The following is an 18,263-nucleotide window of genomic DNA, read 5'->3' as shown; positions in this document are numbered from 1 at the left end:
CCCAATGGGGATGAATTCAATTTTAGACAAGAATTCATCAATGATGGAATCCATCACTTGATCAACCTCTTCAAAGTCTTCAACCATGATATGCCTTGGAGGTTGTCGAGACTCCCATGGTTGTTCCGCATCTCCTAAATCTTCAACCACTTCTTCCTCGTCTTCAACAATCATGGCTTCCTCTAATTGCTCCAATACAAAATCTAATTCCTCATTATCCACTGGATTTTTCAATCTCTCCTTCATGCTATGCTCTTCTTTTGATCCTTCATATGTGGCCGTGGAAGTACTTTGAGTGTATGAGTATTGGGAGGCCAAAGTGTGTACTACCTTGGTCAAGATAGTCACAAATTCTAGTGCATTCCTTTGCATATCCTCTTGCCCTTGAAGTAGCAAAGTGAGAGAATCGTCTAATGGGGCTTGGGGTGGATAGGAGGGTTCATTATTTTGGAGAAAGGGTTCATAATAGGAAAGTGGTTCTTCTTGGTAAAGGTATGGAGATTGTATGTATTGAGGTGGTTCTTGGGGGGTAATTGTGTTGGAATGTAGGTGGTTCTATAGGGTTTCTCTCATAATGGTCACAAGGATGTGGTAGAGGGGGTCGATGGTATGATGGATATGGATCATAGGAAGGTATTTGGTAAAAAAGGGGCTTGTGAGTATGGTTGAGGGTCATGTTGAGGATGAGGTTCATGGGCATATGATGGTGGTTGTTGATTGTCACAAAGAAATTCACCATAGCCATTGAATTGACATGCATTAGGATGGGAATTATACCTATAAGTAACCAGAGGTTGTTGCCAAAAGGAGTGATCAATGCCTTGAGGCTCCTCCCATCTTTGATTGTTCCATCCTTGATGCATGTTGTCATTGATATTCACATTTCCTACAACATAATTTGAACTGAACTCATAGCTAAAGGGGTGAGAATTCATAGTGAAAGGACAAAATGAAAACAAAAACTAACAAGAAACAAGGAAAACTAGATCCTAAAACTAGTAAAACAACCAAAATCAAGATATATACAATATCAACATATGTACAATAACCAATAAAAATAACCGAAGTATTTAAACCTCGAGTCGTCTCTCAAAAAATTGCAGGGAAGTGTTCTTGTTATTGGCTATGAAGGAATGTTTTGGGGTTTTTGTAATAAGGTACAAGAAATGTAAATGGCAAAGGAAATAAACTAACAACTAAGAGCGCTCTTGGCAAGGAATGAGAACTAGAAGTCCTTTCCTCATTATCATCATCAATTGTGAAAAGAATTGTCCATTGCTCCTACTTAGTTAACCTCTAACTATGAAGGAAAGTCAAGTGGATACAATCAACTTGAGTCCACAAGTCCTAGTCAAATCATAGTGAAAGACTAGCTTTAGTGGCATTCAAGTCAACTAGCAACTTCCAATTATCAATCAACAAAAGAGTTTGATAACTCAAGAGTCTCCAATTACTCAACCCAAGCCAAGAGGAGAAAAATCTATTCTAACATCCTACCAAGTATTTTATCAAACACTTGGAAGGCATAAAAGGAAAGCATAGTAAAATTGTAACAATTGTAAATCTACAACTACCAATTGCACGGAAATAATAATAACAAAGCAATTAAACAATAAGAGAACATGAAACATGAAATTGCATTAAATGGAAGCTGAAATTTACAAGAGTGTTCATAACATAAACATAAACAAAATGAGAAATTAACAAGAGGAAAGATAGAAATCAAGACAATAAAACAAAAAATTGTAAAGGAAAAGTAGATGAAAACATGAAATTAAACCTAGATCTAAGAGAAATTAACCTAACCCTAACCTAATTCCTAGAGAGAAGAGGAAGCTTCTCTCTCTAGAAAACTAACTAATGGCTCATCATAACTACCATAAGTGCTCCCCCCTTGTCCAATCTTCAATTCTGCATGAAATAGTCCTTGGAATCAGTTGGATTGGGGCATGGGAAGCTCAGAAATCGCCCCCAGCATTTTTACTTTAATGAGGTCACGTCCGAGTAGCGACGCGTACGCGTCTGTCACACGTACGCGTTGCCATGCGACTTCATCTTCCACGCGTGCACGTATGTAACGCGTGCACGTCGATGGAAGCTCTCCGAATCCTTGATTTTCTATGTATTCTCTACTTTGCATGCTTTTCTTTTCACTTATTTGAACCATTCCTAGCCTTTTTAACCTGAATTCACTAACAAACACATCAAGGCATTTAGTGGAATCAAAGGTGAATTAAAACTAGCAAATTAAAGGCACGAAAAGTATGTTTTTACACTTAAGCACAAATTAAGGGAGAATTACAAAACCATGCTATTTCATTGAATAAATGTGAGAAAAGTTAACAAAACCCTCTAAATTCATCACAAGATAAACCCTAAAATTGGGGTTTATCAAGCTCTATCCAAGAAGAATGAAATGCCTCTAAACCCTATTCTTGAGGTTGAACTATTTGACGTTTGGAGCATAGACTTCATGGGACCATTCCCTTCTTCCTACTCTAACAGCTAGATCTTGGTTGCAGTTGATTATGTCTCTAAATGGGTGGAAGTTACACCTCTAGCCACCAATGATACCAAGGTGGTGATGAGTTTACTTATGAAGTACATCCTTAGTAGGTTTGGTGTTCCCCAAACTTTGATTAGTGATGGTAGCAGTCACTTTTGCAATAAATAGTTAGATTCACTTCTTCTGAGGTATGGTGTCAAGCATAAGGTAGCTGCTCCTTACCATCCTCAAACCAGTAGTCAAGTGGAGGTCTCTAATAGAGAGCTTAAGATAATTCTAGAGAAGATTGTGGGTGCTTCAAGGAAGGATTGGGCTAAAAATATTGATGATTCCCTCTGGGCCTACCGCACAGCCTTCAAGATTTTGATTGGGATGTCGCCTTATCAGCTTCTCTATGGCAAGGCATGTCACCTATCGGTAGAGCTAAAGCACAGAGCTTACTGGGCAAAAATTTTCTGAACTTTGATGTAAAGGCGCCTGGAGAGAAAAGACTCCTCCAACTCAATGAACTTGATGAGTTTCAGATGGAGGCATATGAGAATTCAATACTCTATATGGGAAGACCAAGATGTGGCATAACAAGAGAATTACTTCAAGAATTGTTTAGCTTGGATAGCTAGTGCTTCTATACAATTCCAGGCTCAAATTATTTCCCGGAAAGCTCAAGTCCAGATGGTCCGGTCCTTTTACAATCAACAAAGTTTCTCCACGTGGTCATGTAGAGATTATGGAAGGCAATTCAGGGAGAACTTACACTGTCAATGGTCAGCGGTTCAAGCATTATCTTGGAGGCAAGATAGATCACCAAAGGACTACACAACTCCTCACTTAGAAGGGGTGAACTGTTAAGCAAGTGACGTTATAGAAGCGCTTATTGGGAGGCAAGAAGATTTACAGGAAGTTTATTATCTTGTTGTTTTTTTTTTACATAGTTTTAGTTATTATCTTGTGTTATAATATGCATGAACATTTACAGGAAGTTTGGTGCAAGAAGATTAAAGGAGAACATTTGATTCGACTTAAAGTATGGTGTGGGGGAAGCCCTTACATTGTACGTGAAGGCACTAATGACAAGTCATCTTACGCTAGTTTTACAATTATTTTTCATTAGTTTCATTAGGTTTTATGCACTTTCTTGCACCATAAGTAAATAATTGGAGTGGATTTTCATGATTTTGTTGAATCAATCAAACATCATTTATTTTACACAAAATTATAGGTTTTATGCTAAAATTAATTGATTTTATAAATGATGCAAAGATCCAGTGATTTTGGTGGGACTTTGATTAGTTGTTTGGTTGCTTGTAGGTGAAGAAATGGTGGAAAGAGGAATTTTTGGCACACTTTTGAAGTCTGAGCACGCTTTGGACCTTACGCCATGCTTTAAAAAGTGTGGCCCATGAAAATAAAGCGTAGCACACCAAGAGGAAAGCTGGGCACATGAATCAAGCCAAGGAGGTAGCGCTCCAAAATGTGAACGCTACGCTCACTTTCTCTCACTTTTTCTTGGAGCTTAGCTTGGAAACAAGGGAGTAAGGGTGCAATGTAGCGCTCGAAGAGGGAAACCAAGCAAGGCTGGGCGCATCAAGACAAGGGGGAGTAGCACTCAAAAATTCGAGCGTAGCGCTCCCTTTTGCTACCTTTTTTGTGCTCTCTTGGCCAAGGAAATTTGAGTTTAAAGCTGGCCAAGGAAGGAGCGTTCAAAAATTCAAGCGTAGCTCTCCCTTTCTTTCACTTTTTCGTGCTCTCTTGGCCAAGGAAAGCAAAGCTCACCCAGGGAAGCAAAAGAATGTAGCACTCAAAGAGTGAGCGAAGCATTCAGAAAGTGAACGCTAGGCCAAGGAGCAATTGCAACCAAGGCTCACCAACAAAGAGTGAACGCTAAGTTCACAAGACCGAACAGAGCGCTCCCTTGGGAGCTGACCCATGCCTCCAACTCAATTGTTCAAATCCAAAAACCAAAAGGCCCACTCCAAGCTTTGAAGACCAAAAATAGAAAGTGTATAAATAGAAGTTAATTTAATTTGTAAAGGACATTTTAGCTCATTTTTACTTTTCACTTTTGAATTTTCATTTGGGAATTTGGGAATTGGGAATTGGATTTAGTTTTCTTTCTGTTTTCATTTTCTTTTCTTCTGCAACTTCTGCTATCTGTTCTTGGAATTTGAATTGAGATTGAAGAGCTCCATTAATTCTAAATCTGAGACTCATCTTTCACCTTTCTTCTCAATTGTTCTAAGAATTGGATCTGAGTTTCATTTACTATTTTCCTTTTTATTTCTTCTGCAATTACTTTTATGCTTGATCAAGAAAGCAATTGAGATTTAGATTTGCTTTCTAATCTCATTTCTCTTCTTCGATCTTCAATTTATCTTTAAGAATTTTATAATTGAATCAAGTTTTCTTGCTGTTTGTTTCCTCAAGCAATTTTCCATTTCTGTTTGGCTACTTAGCTGAATCTTTTCATCTCATAGCTCTCTGATTTACTTTAACTTGCATTTTCTTGTTCAATTCTGAATCCCAGCACCCAAATCCTTTTATTCTTCAAGCAATTTACATTCCTCGGCAATTTACATTTCTTGCACTTTAAGTTTTTGCAATTTACTTTTCTTGCAATTTAAGTTTCAGCTCTTTCATTTTCTTGCAATTTAAGTTTCTGTAATTTATCTCTTCTGCACAATTTACTTTTTGCACTCTTATTTACTTGCAATTTAGCTTCTGTCAGTCAAAATCACTCAAACCATCAAATATTCGCTTAACTAAATTTATCACCTAACTAAAATTGCTCAATTCATCAATCTCGGTGGGATCGACCTCACTCTTGTGAGTAATTACTACTTGATGCGACCCGGTACACTTGCCGGTGAGTTTGTGTGGAATTATTTTTCCCTCATCAAGTTTTTGGCACCGTTTCCGGGGATTGATTTAGATTTACAATGATTAAGTAGGGTGATAATCTAGATTAAGCATTTTCTTTTTCTTTTTACTAAGCACTCTAACTATTTGAAATTTTTTTTAAACTAACCTTAACATAACTCTAGCAATAGAGTAAATTGTGTTTCTTGGTTTCTGGTTTCGTGTGTATGACAAAAGCAATGAGAGAGTTCTCCACCTCTGGTGACATTGATGAGAGAACTCTTCGAAGAATAAGAAGAGAAGCCAGAGGAAAGAGAGTTATTGGTGGAGAGGAATCAGAGGAAGAGAACCAGGAAATGGAAGAAAATGCTCCTAATCCACAAGAGGGAGTGGCTAACAACAATGGCCAGCCTCAAAGGAGGGTTCTAGCCTCCTACACTTTTCCTAATCCAAGGCATTATGGAAGTAGCATACTGACACCAAATGTCAATGCAAACAACTTTGAATTAAACCCTCAACTCATCACATTGGTGCAAAATAACTGTTCTTATGGAGGAGGTCCCTTGGAAGATCCAAATCAACACCTGTCCACCTTCTTGAGAATATGTGACACAGTAAAAACCAATGGTGTGCATCCTGACATTTACAAGTTGTTGCTGTTTCCATTTTTCCTGAGAGACAAATCTACTCAATGGTTGGAGACATTCCCAAGAGAAAGCATCAACAATTGGGAAGGTCTAGTAAACAAGCTCTTAGCCAAGTTCTATCCTCCCCAAAGGATCATCAAACTCAAAACAGAGGTCCAAACATTCACTCAGATGGATGGAGAGTCATTGTATGACACATGGGAGAGATATAAAGCTTTACTCAAAAGGTGTCCACCAAAGAGGTTCAATGAATGGGACAAACTGCAAAACTTCTATGAAGGACTGACATTGAAAGCTCAAGAGGCACTTGACTACTCAGCAGGAGGTTTATTACAACTCATGAAGACAGCTGAGGATGCTCAGAACCTCATTGACACTGTAACAAACAACCAATACTTCTATGGTCATCAAAGGCAATGCCAACCAGCTCAAAGGAAGGGTGTATTGGAGTTGGAAGGTGTGGATACCATCTTAGCTCAAAACAAGATGATGCACCGACAAATCCAGCAACAAATGGAGATGATGGCCAAGAGGATTGATGGCCTCTAAGTTGCAGTAGTGAATACAAGTCAACCATCACCTACATGGGAGCAAAATAAGGAAAACTATGAAGAGCAACAGTAAGAACAATTCTAGTATGTGCACAATCAAGGTTCTAGCCAAAATAAATTCTATGGTGACACCTACAATCCTTCCTGGAGAACCACCCAAACCTGAGATGGGGAGATAATCACAATCAAAACTAGCAGCCTTGGCAAAAAAACTTAAACCAAAATAACTCAAGAAACACAAACCATCAAAACCATCAAAACACTAACCAAAATCAGTACAGAAAACCACAAAATAATCAACCTCAATCCAACTACTATCCATCCAACAACTCATCCAATACCCAAAATAACTACCATCCACCCTCAACATCCCAAAATTAGCCACAGATACCACAAGAAGCTCAAAGGATCTCCAACGTGGATATAATAATGGAAAAGATGATGAAACATTAGGAGCTCACTAGCAAGAACCATAAAGCCTCAATGAGAAATCTAGAAAGGCAAATTGGACAACTGTTCAAGCAAGCAGTGATTGAAAGACTAACCATCTCACTCCCAAGTGATACCATTCCAAACCCCAAAGAAGAATGCAAAGCAATCCAATTAAGGAGTGGAAGAACCTTGGTGAATGACAAAGAAGCCAACAAGAAGCCTATGGAGAATGACAAGACCAGCAGCAGGGAAGAAGCTATACTTGACAAGAAAAACCAAGAAGAACCCAAACAGAAGGAGGAGGAGCCACAATCTTCAAGGAAAGGGAAGCAAGTTAGGGAGGAACCATCACAAGAACAGAGGAAAGAAGTAAAGGCTTACACACCACCTTTGCCGTATCCTCAAAGACTACAGAAAGAGCTCAAGGATCAACAATTTCCCAATTTCCTTGAGGTCTTCAAGAAGCTGGAGATTAATATCCCACTTGCTAAAGCATTGGAGCAGATGCCCCTATATGCTAAATTCATAAAAGAGCTCATCAACCAAAAGAGAAGCTGGCATGAGAAGGAAATAGTGCTTCTAACTGAAGAATGTAATGCAGTAATCCAAAGAGGTCTCCCACCAAAAATCAAAGACCCTGGGAGCTTCTTCTTGCCTTGTACTATTGGTAATATAACCATTGATAAGGCACTGTGCGATTTAGGAGCCAGCATCAATCTAATGCCATATTCTATGATGAGAAGGCTATGTATAGAGGAAGTAAAACCTACACAGATGTCATTGGAGCTTGTGGATAAATCACTGATACTTCCCAAAGGAGTGATTGAAAACCTCTTGGTCAAGGTGGATAAATTTATATTCCCTACAGATTTTGTGATCTTGGATCTAAATAAGGAAGGAGGTGACTCTATCATACTGGGAAGACCCTTCCTGGCCACAGCAAGGGCCATCATCGATGTTGAATAAGGAGAACTGACCTTAAGGGTACATGATGAGAGAATCACTTTGAATGTCTTTCAAGAAGCACATCATACTGATAAAGAGAAAAGCTACATGAAGATTAAAGAAGAGGATTTACAGTGGAAAGAAAAACCCAACGAGGAGATCATCAGCTTACCTGTGGAGCAAGAGATGAAGAGTGGAGAAGAAAAAGAGGGTAAGGAACATGTGAAGGTCAAGAAGAAAAGGCAAGAAGGGATTGAAGAGGTGATTATTGAGAAGGAGGTCCCTAACATAAAACTTGCTGTAGAAAAAGCAGGATAAGTGAAGAAAGGAAAGAGGAGTAAGAAAAGAGTTCCAAAAGGGTGGAAGAATAAGAAGATACCAACTGAAGGATTCTCAAAAGGAGATAGAGTGAGATTAATATACCAGTAGTTGGAGACAAATCCACAAACTGATGATTACTACACCATCAATAAGATACTCTCACTGGAGCATGTGGAGATTGACCATCAACGTACAGGAAGAAGGCTCACAGTGAGAGGAGACAAATTGAGGCACCATAATCATCAACCACCCTAATAAGGGACCAATGTCAAGCTAGTGACAATAAAAGAGCATTCCATGGGAGGTAGCCCATGATTTAATGTTCTTACTGTTATTTTAATTTCAATAACTAATGATTTTTCTAGCATGAATTTGAGCTCTCATGAGTGGATTTAATAATTGCACATATCATTTTAGAGCATATGTTTGACTCCTAAGTTTGGTGTGCTTAAAGGCACTTTAAAATAGATTTTCAAGCATGATTGATCATAGAACCATTCTAGGATATATACTCATTCTTTCTGTTTAAGTATATAGCCAAACCTTAAGTTTGGTGTCCGTATATGCTATGAATTTCAAGAAAGTCAATTTTTCACTCAAAGGCTCAAATTCATGAATGGATAAACCATACATTGCATCATTTTATGAGTTTATGGTAGCATGGTAACAAATAAAGTGTTTCTTATAATGAATATACTAATTATGATAGATATTCATTAGATTTCATATAAGTCACTTAGAAGAAAACAAGTTTGGTGTTCACCAAAATTTTGTTTAATCTCTAAGAGGCATGGTTGGTTATTCACACATAAGGAACACATAGCAACATTTTCTTTATATATATATATATATATATATATATATATCTAATACACCACCACCGTATGACATTTGAAAGTTTAAGCTCACTATCTGTGGTTCACATGATAGAAATGCTAAAATTTGAAGAAAAGGACAAAAGAGGCATGCACGGTCATCACAAGATGAAAAAAGGGAGTCACATGTGCCTAGGGAAGTGTGCTCTCTTGAGAACAAAATCTGCATGGTTTAGCACTTTAGAGGCCGAACCACATGCACCTAATGGAGAAGCAATCCTTGTCTCCAACCATCTCCACATGCACATCGTCCACTTCATGGATCCTCAACAATATTTTACTCAATCCTCACCCTTCATTGCCAAATAACCGAGCAAATGCTTCCCTCCAACAATACCTCCCCTTCTATAAATTGGCAGCAACATTCCTTAAGCCACACACCTTGCTTTCTTCATATAAATCCTCCAACTCATGAAAGCAGGGGACATAGAATCAAGCCTTGAACCCTCACTGGTAGTGTATATCACTCTACTCTCTCAAGTGTATAGGGTCAATCACTCTACTCTTCCCTAGTCATGCTTTCTAAGCTTTGTTCTTCATCTAACCAATCAACAAATATTTAGTGTATACATACAAACATCATGAGGTCTTTTTCAAGGTTGTAATGGGGCCAAGGCAAGGGTGAGGATATATGTATGGCTAAGTGAGCTATAAATTGAATCTTTGAGTAACCTGAGCTATCACCTAACATACATACATTCTCTATAATTTTTAAAATCATGCCTAGCTACCCATAATTCCCACTTTTATATCACATACTCATGTGTCAACTTTTCTTTTGATTTGTGTCACATATGTATTGATCTTTTATTAACTTAACATTGGGGTAACTATGTCCCCTTATTTATTTATTTATATTATATATTTTTTTCTTTTCTTTTTTTCTTTTTTTATAGAGACATAAAAACTAAAATAACATATCAATGCATATGGAATTTTTTTTTTAATTTTCTGTTTTACATGAGTAGATACCCAAATTTCCCAATATTCAGAATTAGAAACATGATGCATTCCCTTATTAACCCATGTTCCTATAGTTTCCCCACACTTAGTTGATGCACAACCTCCATCTTAAGCTAACTAAAGATTCAATTGGGATATTTAATTTGTTTTTTCTGCTTAAGGCTAGTGATGTGGTTATAAAACAGAAGGGGATTAAAAAGCTCAAAGTGGCTAACAAGGGTGACATAAAAGTGTAGGCTTTATTTGGGATAAGTGAGCAAAAACAAGTAATGGCCTCAATCATATGCAAGTATGTAAATACACTAAATATTGGACATATAGATTGGAACAAAATAAAGATTGCAATCATAGAGAAGAAAACACACAAGAATAAAAATTTATGGTTAAATAATGTAACCATATAAATAAGCTCAAACCTCACAGGTTGTGTGTTCTTTGGCTCAAAAACCATGTTCCAAATACAACTTCAAACAAATTTAACATATAGAAATTTTTAAATTTTTTAATTTAAATTAGTGAAATTTTTCAAAAAAAGGGTCTTTGATGAGCGGATAATTTGTACGCTTTTTGGCATTATTTTTAGTATGTTTTTAGTATGATCTAGTTAGTTTTTAGTATATTTTTATTAGTTTTTAGTTAAAATTCACTTTTCTGGACTTTACTATGAGTTTGTGTGTTTTTCTGTGATTTCAGGTATTTTCTGGCTGAAATTGAGGGTCCTGAGCAAAAATCTGATTCAGAGACTGAAAAGGACTGCAGATGCTGTTGGATTCTGACCTCCCTGCACTCGAAGTGAATTTTCTGGAGCTACAGAAGCCCAATTGGCGCGCTCTCAACGGCATTGGAAAGTAGACATCCTGGGCTTTCCAGCAATGTATAATAGTTCATACTTTGCCCGAGATTTGATGGCCCAAACCGGCATGGGAAATCAGCCTCAGAATTTCCAGCGTTTAACGCTGGAACTGGCATAAAACTTGGAGTTAAACGCCCAAACTGGCATAAAAGCTGGCGTTTAACTCCAGAAAAGGTCTCTACACGAAAATGCTTCATTGCTCAGCCCAAGCACACACTAAGTGGACCCAGAAGTGGATTTTTACGTCATTTACTCATTTCTGTACACCCTAGGTTACTAGTTTACTATTAATAGGATCTTTTGACATTGTATCTGTACCTCATGACACTTTACACGTTTCTTTGTGTACTTCTTACAGCATGAGTCTCTAAACCCTATGGTTGGGGGTGAGGAGCTCTGCTGTGTCTTGATGGATTAATGCAATTACTACTGTTTCTTATTCAATCATGCGTGCTTCCGTTTAAGATATCACTTGTTCTTAACCCGGATAAACATGATGACCCGTGACACTCATCATATTCTCAACTATGAACGCGTGCCTGACAACCACCTCCGTTCTACTTTAGATTAAGTAGATATCTCTTGGATTCTTTAATCAGAATCTTCGTGGTATAAGCTAGAATTGATGGCGGCATTCAAGAGAATCTGGAAGGTCTAAACCTTGTCTGTGGTATTCTGAGTAGGATTCAATGATTGAATGACTGTGACGAGCTTCAAACTCCTGAAGGCGGGGCGTTAGTGACAGACGCAAAAGAATCACTGGATTCTATTCCGGCCTGATTGAGAACCGACAGATGGATAGCCGTGCCGTGACAGGGTGCGTTGAACATTTCCACTGAGAGGATGGGAGGTAGCCACTGACAACGGTGAAACCCTACATACAGCTTGCCATGGAAGGAGCCTTGCGTGTTTGATGAAGAAGACAGTAGGAAAGCAGAGATTCAGAAGATGGAGCATCTCCAAAACCTCAACCTCTTCTCCATTACTGCATAACAAGTACTTATTTCATGTTCTTTTGCTTTTCACAATCAACCCTGATAATTTCTGATATCCTGACTAAGATTTACAAGATAACCATAGCTTGCTTCAAGCCGACAATCTCCGTGGGATCGACCCTTACTCACGTAAGGTATTACTTGGACGACCCAGTGCACTTGCTGGTTAGTTGTGCGGGGTTGCAAAAGTGTGATTGCAATTTCGTGCACCAAGTTTTTGGCGCCATTGCTGGGGATTGTTCGAGTTTGGACAACTGACGGCTTATCTTGTTGCTTAGATTAGGACTGTTTTGTTTTTATTGGTTTAGAGTCTTTTAGTTGAGTCTAGTTTCATATTTTAAGTTTGGTGTCAATTGCATGCTTTTGCTTTTCTTTTAATTTTCGATTTTGCATGTCCTTAGTCCCTTTTTGATCCGTAAAAGTTCTAAGTTTGGTGTCCTCTTTGTGTTTTTCTCTTAAAAATTTTCGAAAAATTGTGTTTGATTTTCTAAAATTTTAAGTTTGGTGTCATTTTGTTGTTTTTCTCTTTCCTCTTTTCAAAAATCAAATCTTTTTCATAAAAATTTTTTCAATCATATCTTTCTAATTACTAATCTCAAAATCTTTTTAATTAACTAATTGATTCAGTTTTCAATTTGCTTTGATCTTATTTTCTTTCAATTTTCGAATTTTTTTTTATTTTATTTTATTTTCCTTTTGTTTTTATTTTATTTTTCGGTTAATTCAAAAAAAAAATTTATCTATTTGCAATCCATATCATTTCCCTTTATCCATTATGAACCTAAGTGGGATCGATCAGTCCAGAAGGACTCTGGGGTCATATGCCAACCCCATTACAGCTGCATATGGGAGTAGCATCTGTACACCTCCCATCAAAGCAAGCAGCTTTGAGCTAAACCCTCAACTCATTATCATAGTGCAGCAAAATTGCCAGTATTCCGGTCTTCCACAGGAAGAACCTACTGAGTTTCTGGCACAGTTCTTACAAATTGCTGACACAGTACATGATAAAGAGGTGGATCAGGATGTCTATAGACTATTACTGTTTCCATTTGCTGTAAAAGATCAAGCTAAAAGGTGGTTGAATAACCAACCTACAGCAAGCATAAAGACATGGAAACAGTTATCAGACAAATTCCTGAATCATTTTTACCCTCCAAAGAGGATGACATAGCTAAGGCTAGACATCCAAGGCTTTAAACAAGAGGATAATGAATCCCTTTATAATGCCTGGGAGAGGTATAGAGGTATGCTAAGAAAATGCCCTTCTGAAATGTTTTCAGAGTGGGTACAGTTAGACATCTTCTACTATGGGCTTACAGAAAAAGCTCAGATGTCTTTAGACCACTCAGCTGGTAGATCTATACACATGAGTAAGACAATTGAAGAGGCTCAAGAGCTTATAGACACTGTTGCTAGAAACCAATATTTAAACTCTAGCAATGAGTTCTCTCCAAAAGAGGAAGTCATGGCAGTAGTCACTAATCCTAATCCTCAAGAACAGATGATTGAGCTTAATCAACAATTGCTCCTGATGACAGAACAGTTAGCAGAATTTAAAGAGATGCTCCATGAAACTAAAGTTGCTAACAAGAACATAGAACTGCAGTTGAATCAAGCAAAACAGCAAATATCCAAACAGATAACAGAAGAGTGTCAAGCAGTTCAACTGAGGGGTGGGAAGATACTGAACAACACCACTCAAAAGAGCAAAAAGTCAAATAAGGAACAATTGACAGAGGATAACCAAACCACTGTTCAAAATCCCTCTGAGGACAGTAAGAGCCCAGAGAGGAATGCTAGTGGCGTTCAAACGCCAGAAAGGGAGGGAAAGCTGGCGTTAAACGCCCATTCCCTGCCCAGTTCTGGCGTTCAAACGCCAGAAAAGGGGGAAAAGTTGGCGTTTAACGCCCATTTTCCACCCAACCCTGGCGTTCAGACGCCAAGGAAGGATCAGACACCTGAGAGTGCTGACAGTAATCCCTCTAAAAAGGATTCTTCAACCACTTCTGTAAGGAACAAGCCTGCAGCAACTAAGGTTGAAGAATATAAAGCCAAGATGCCTTATCCTCAGAAACTCCGCCAAGCGGAGTAGGATAAGCAATTTGCCCGCTTTGCAGATTATCTAAGGACTCTTGAAATAAAGATTCCGTTTGCAGAGGCACTTGAGCAAATACCCTCTTATGCTAAGTTCATGAAAGAGATCTTAAGTCATAAGAAGGATTGGAGAGAAACTGAAAAAGTATTTCTCACTGAAGAATGCAGTGCAGTCATTCTGAAAAGCTTACCAGAAAAGCTTCAAGATCCAGGAAGCTTTATGATACCATGCACATTAGAAGGTGCTTGCACCAAGACAGCCCTATGTGATCTTGGAGCAAGCATCAATCTAATACCTGCATCCACTATCAGAAAGCTTGGGTTGACTGGAGAAGTCAAACCAACCCGGATATGCCTCCAACTTGCTGATGGCTCCATTAAACATCCATCAGGCATAATAGAGGATATGATTGTCAAGGTTGGGCCATTTGCCTTTCCAACTGACTTTGTGGTGCTGGAAATGGAGGAGCACAAGAGTGCAACTCTCATTCTAGGAAGACCTTTCCTAGCAACTGGACGAACTCTCATTGATGTACAAAAAGAGGAAGTAACCCTGAGAGTCAATGAGGATGAGTTCAAGTTGAATGCTGTGAAAGCTATGCAGCATCCAGACACACCAAATGACTGCATGGGCGCTGACATTATTGACTCTTTGGTGGAAGAGATCAATATGACTGAAAGCCTAGAATCAGAGCTTGAAGACATCTTCAAGGATGCTCAGCCTGATCAAGAAGAACCACAGGAAACAAAGGAATTTTCGAAAATTCCTCAGGAGGAGGATAAGCCTCCCAAACCTGAACTCGAACCACTACCACCATCCCTGAAGTATGCATTTCTGGGAAAGAGTGACACTTTTCCAGTGATTATAAGCTCTGCTTTAAATCCACAGGAAGAGGAAGCACTGATTCAAGTGCTAAGGACACACAAGACAGCTCTTGGGTGGTCCATAAGTGATCTTAAGGGCATTAGCCCAGCTAGATGCATGCACAAGATCCTGTTGGAGGATAATGCCAAACCAGTGGTCCAACCACAAAGGAGGCTAAATCCAGCCATGAAGGAGGTGGTGCAGAAAGAGGTCACTAAATTACTAGAGGCTGGGATTATTTATCCTATTTCTGATAGCCCCTGGGTGAGCCCTGTCCAAGTTGTCCCCAAAAAGGGAGGCATGACAGTGGTTCATAATGAAAAAATGAACTGGTTCCTACAAGAACAGTCACAGGGTGGCGTATGTGTATTGACTACAGAAGGCTCAATACAGCCACCAGAAAGGATCATTTTCCTTTACCATTCATAGACCAAATGCTAGAAAGACTAGCTGGTCATGATTATTACTGCTTTTTGGATGGCTATTCAGGCTACAACCAAATTGCAGTAGATCCTCAGGACCAAGAGAAAACAGCATTTACTTGCCCTTCTGGCGTGTTTGCCTACAGAAGGATGCCTTTTGGTCTGTGCAATGCACCTGCAACCTTTCAGAGGTGCATGCTCTCTATCTTCTCAGATATGGTAGAGAAATTTCTGGAAGTCTTCATGGATGACTTCTCAGTATATGGAGACTCATTCAGCTCCTGTCTTAATCACCTAGCACTTGTCCTGAAAAGGTGCCAAGAGACTAACCTGGTTTTAAACTCGGAGAAATGTCACTTTATGGTGACTGAAGGAATTGTCCTTGGGCACAAAATTTCAAGCAGGGGAATAAAGGTGGATAAGGCAAAGGTGGAGGTGATTGAAAAATTACCACCACCTGCCAATGTTAAGGCAATCAGAAGTTTTCTGGGGCATGCAGGATTTTACAGAAGGTTCATAAAGGATTTTTCGAAAATTGCAAAACCTCTGAGTAATCTGCTAGCTGCTGACACACCATTTGTGTTTGACACACAGTGTCTGCAGGCATTTGAGACCCTGAAAGCTAAGCTGGTCACAGCACCAGTCATCTCTGCACCAGATTGGACATTGCCATTTGAATTAATGTGTGATGCCAGTGACCATGCCATTGGTGTAGTGTTGGGACAGAGGCATAACAAGCTTCTGCACGTCATTTATTATGCTAGCCGTGTTCTAAATGATGCGCAGAAGAATTACACAACCATAGAAAAAGAGTTACTTGCAGTGGTCTATGCCATTGACAAGTTTAGATCCTATCTAGTGGGATCCAAAGTGGTTATGTACACTGACCATGCTGCTTTTAAATACTTACTCACAAAGCAGGATTCAAAACCCAGGCTTATAAGATGGGTGTTGCTTCTGCAAGAGTTTGATATAGAAATAAGAGACAGAAAAGGGACAGAGAACCAAGTAGCTGATCATCTGTCCCAAATAGAACCAGTAGCTGGGGCGTCCCTCCCTTCTACTGAGATCTCTGAGACTTTCCCAGATGAGCAACTCTTTGCCATTCAGGAAGCTCCATGGTTTGCAGATATTGCAAACTACAAAGCTGTGAGGTTCACACCCCAGGAGTACAGCAGAGTGCAAAGAAAGAAATTAATTTCAGATGCCAAGTACTACCTATGGGATGAGCCATATCTCTTTAAGAGATGTGCAGACGGAATGATCCGCAGATGTATACCCAGAGAAGAAGCACAAAGGATCCTATGGCATTGCCATGGATCACAGTATGGAGGACATTTTGGAAGTGAGCGAACAGCCACTAAAGTCCTCCAATGTGGCTTCTACTGGCCTACTCTCTATAAAGATTCCCGAGAGTTTGTGCGTAACTGTGACAGTTGCCAAAGAGCTGGTAACTTGCCTCACAGATATGCCATGCCTCAACAAGGGATATTAGAGATAGAATTGTTTGATGTATGGGGAATTGACTTCATGGGTCCATTCCCACCATCATACTCAAACACTTACATTCTGGTGGCAGTGGACTATGTATCTAAGTGGGTAGAAGCAATTGCTACACCCACTAATGATACCAAGACCGTGCTGAAATTCCTCCAGAAACATATCTTCAGCAGGTTTGGTGTTCCCAGAGTACTAATCAGTGACGGGGGCACTCATTTCTACAATAGACAGCTATACTCTGCTATGGTTAGATATGGAATTAGCCACAAAGTGGCAACTCCGTATCATCCACAGACAAATGGGCAAGCTGAAGTCTCTAACAGAGAGCTAAAAAGAATCCTAGAACGGACTGTGATAGCCCGAAGAAAGGATTGGGCAAAGAGCTTGGATGATGCTCTGTGGGCATACAGAACAGCATTCAAGACTCCTATAGGAATCTCTCTATACCAACTGGTGTATGGGAAGGCCTGTCATCTGCCCGTGGAACTGGAACATAAGGCCTACTGGGCAACCAGATTCCTAAACATGGATGCTCAGTTGGCTGGTGAAAAAAGATTACTCTAGCTAAATGAGCTAGAGGAGTTCAGACTCAATGCCTTTGAAAATGCAAAAATTTATAAGGAAAAGGCAAAGAAATGGCATGACAAGAAGTTGTCATCCAGAGTCTTTGAGCCAGGACAAAAAGTTCTGCTCTTCAACTCTAGGCTCAGATTGTTTCCAGGAAAACTTAAATCCCGGTGGAGGGGTCCGTATGTGATTACAAGGGTGTCACCATATGGATATGTTGAGCTTCAAGATATTGATTCTGACAAAAAGTTCATTGTTAATGGACAGAGAATCAAGCATTATCTTGAAAGCAATTTTGAGCAGGAATGCTCAAAACTGAGACTTGAGTGATTCTCAGTAAAGGTCCAGCTAAAGACAGTAAAGAAGCGCTTGCTGGGAGGCAACCCAGTCATTAGGAGGTTATATGATTTGTTTTTACAGAGGCAAGTATCAAAAATGAAGGAATTCACAGAGTTACAGAAGGATTCAACTCAAAAAGCAGAGAAAAAGAGCTTACTGGCAAAAAAACGCCAGTAAGGGGCATTTTTGGGCGTTAAACGCCAGAATGGGTACCATTCTGGGCGTTTAACGCCAGGAATGGTGCCATTTTGGGCGTTAAACGCCAGAATGGGCACCATTCTGGGCGTTTAACGCCAGGTGTGCAGCATCCTGGGCGTTTAGCAAAACGCCCAGTGACAAAGGGGATTCTGGCATTTAACGCCAGCCAGGTGCCTGGCTGGGCGTTAAACGCCCACATTGGGCATCAAATGGGCGTTAAACGCCATAATGGATGCCATTCTGGGCGTTTAACGCCAGAAAGGTGGGGGACCAAGATTTTGTTTTTCCATCAAATTTTTTTTAAACTTTCCTTTTCTTACCCATACTTTTC

The 18,263-nt window shown here is 39.4% G+C and overlaps 1 protein-coding gene across 1 annotated transcript; it reads left to right on the top strand.

The window, feature by feature from the left end:
* Positions 1–7,043: 7,043 nt before the first annotated feature.
* LOC130962921 (uncharacterized) lies at positions 7,044–7,958 on the top strand. Its single transcript, XM_057889078.1, has one exon. The coding sequence runs from the start codon at positions 7,044–7,046 to the stop codon at positions 7,956–7,958; it is 915 nt and encodes a 304-aa protein (XP_057745061.1).
* The last annotated feature ends 10,305 nt before the right edge of the window (positions 7,959–18,263 follow it).

The sequence above is a fragment of the Arachis stenosperma genome, chromosome 2 (assembly GCF_014773155.1).
Source record: "Arachis stenosperma cultivar V10309 chromosome 2, arast.V10309.gnm1.PFL2, whole genome shotgun sequence".
Taxonomy (NCBI): Eukaryota; Viridiplantae; Streptophyta; class Magnoliopsida; order Fabales; family Fabaceae; genus Arachis; species Arachis stenosperma.
The sequence above is the reverse complement of the archived record's forward strand: the minus strand, read 5'-3'. Positions and strand labels throughout refer to the sequence as shown.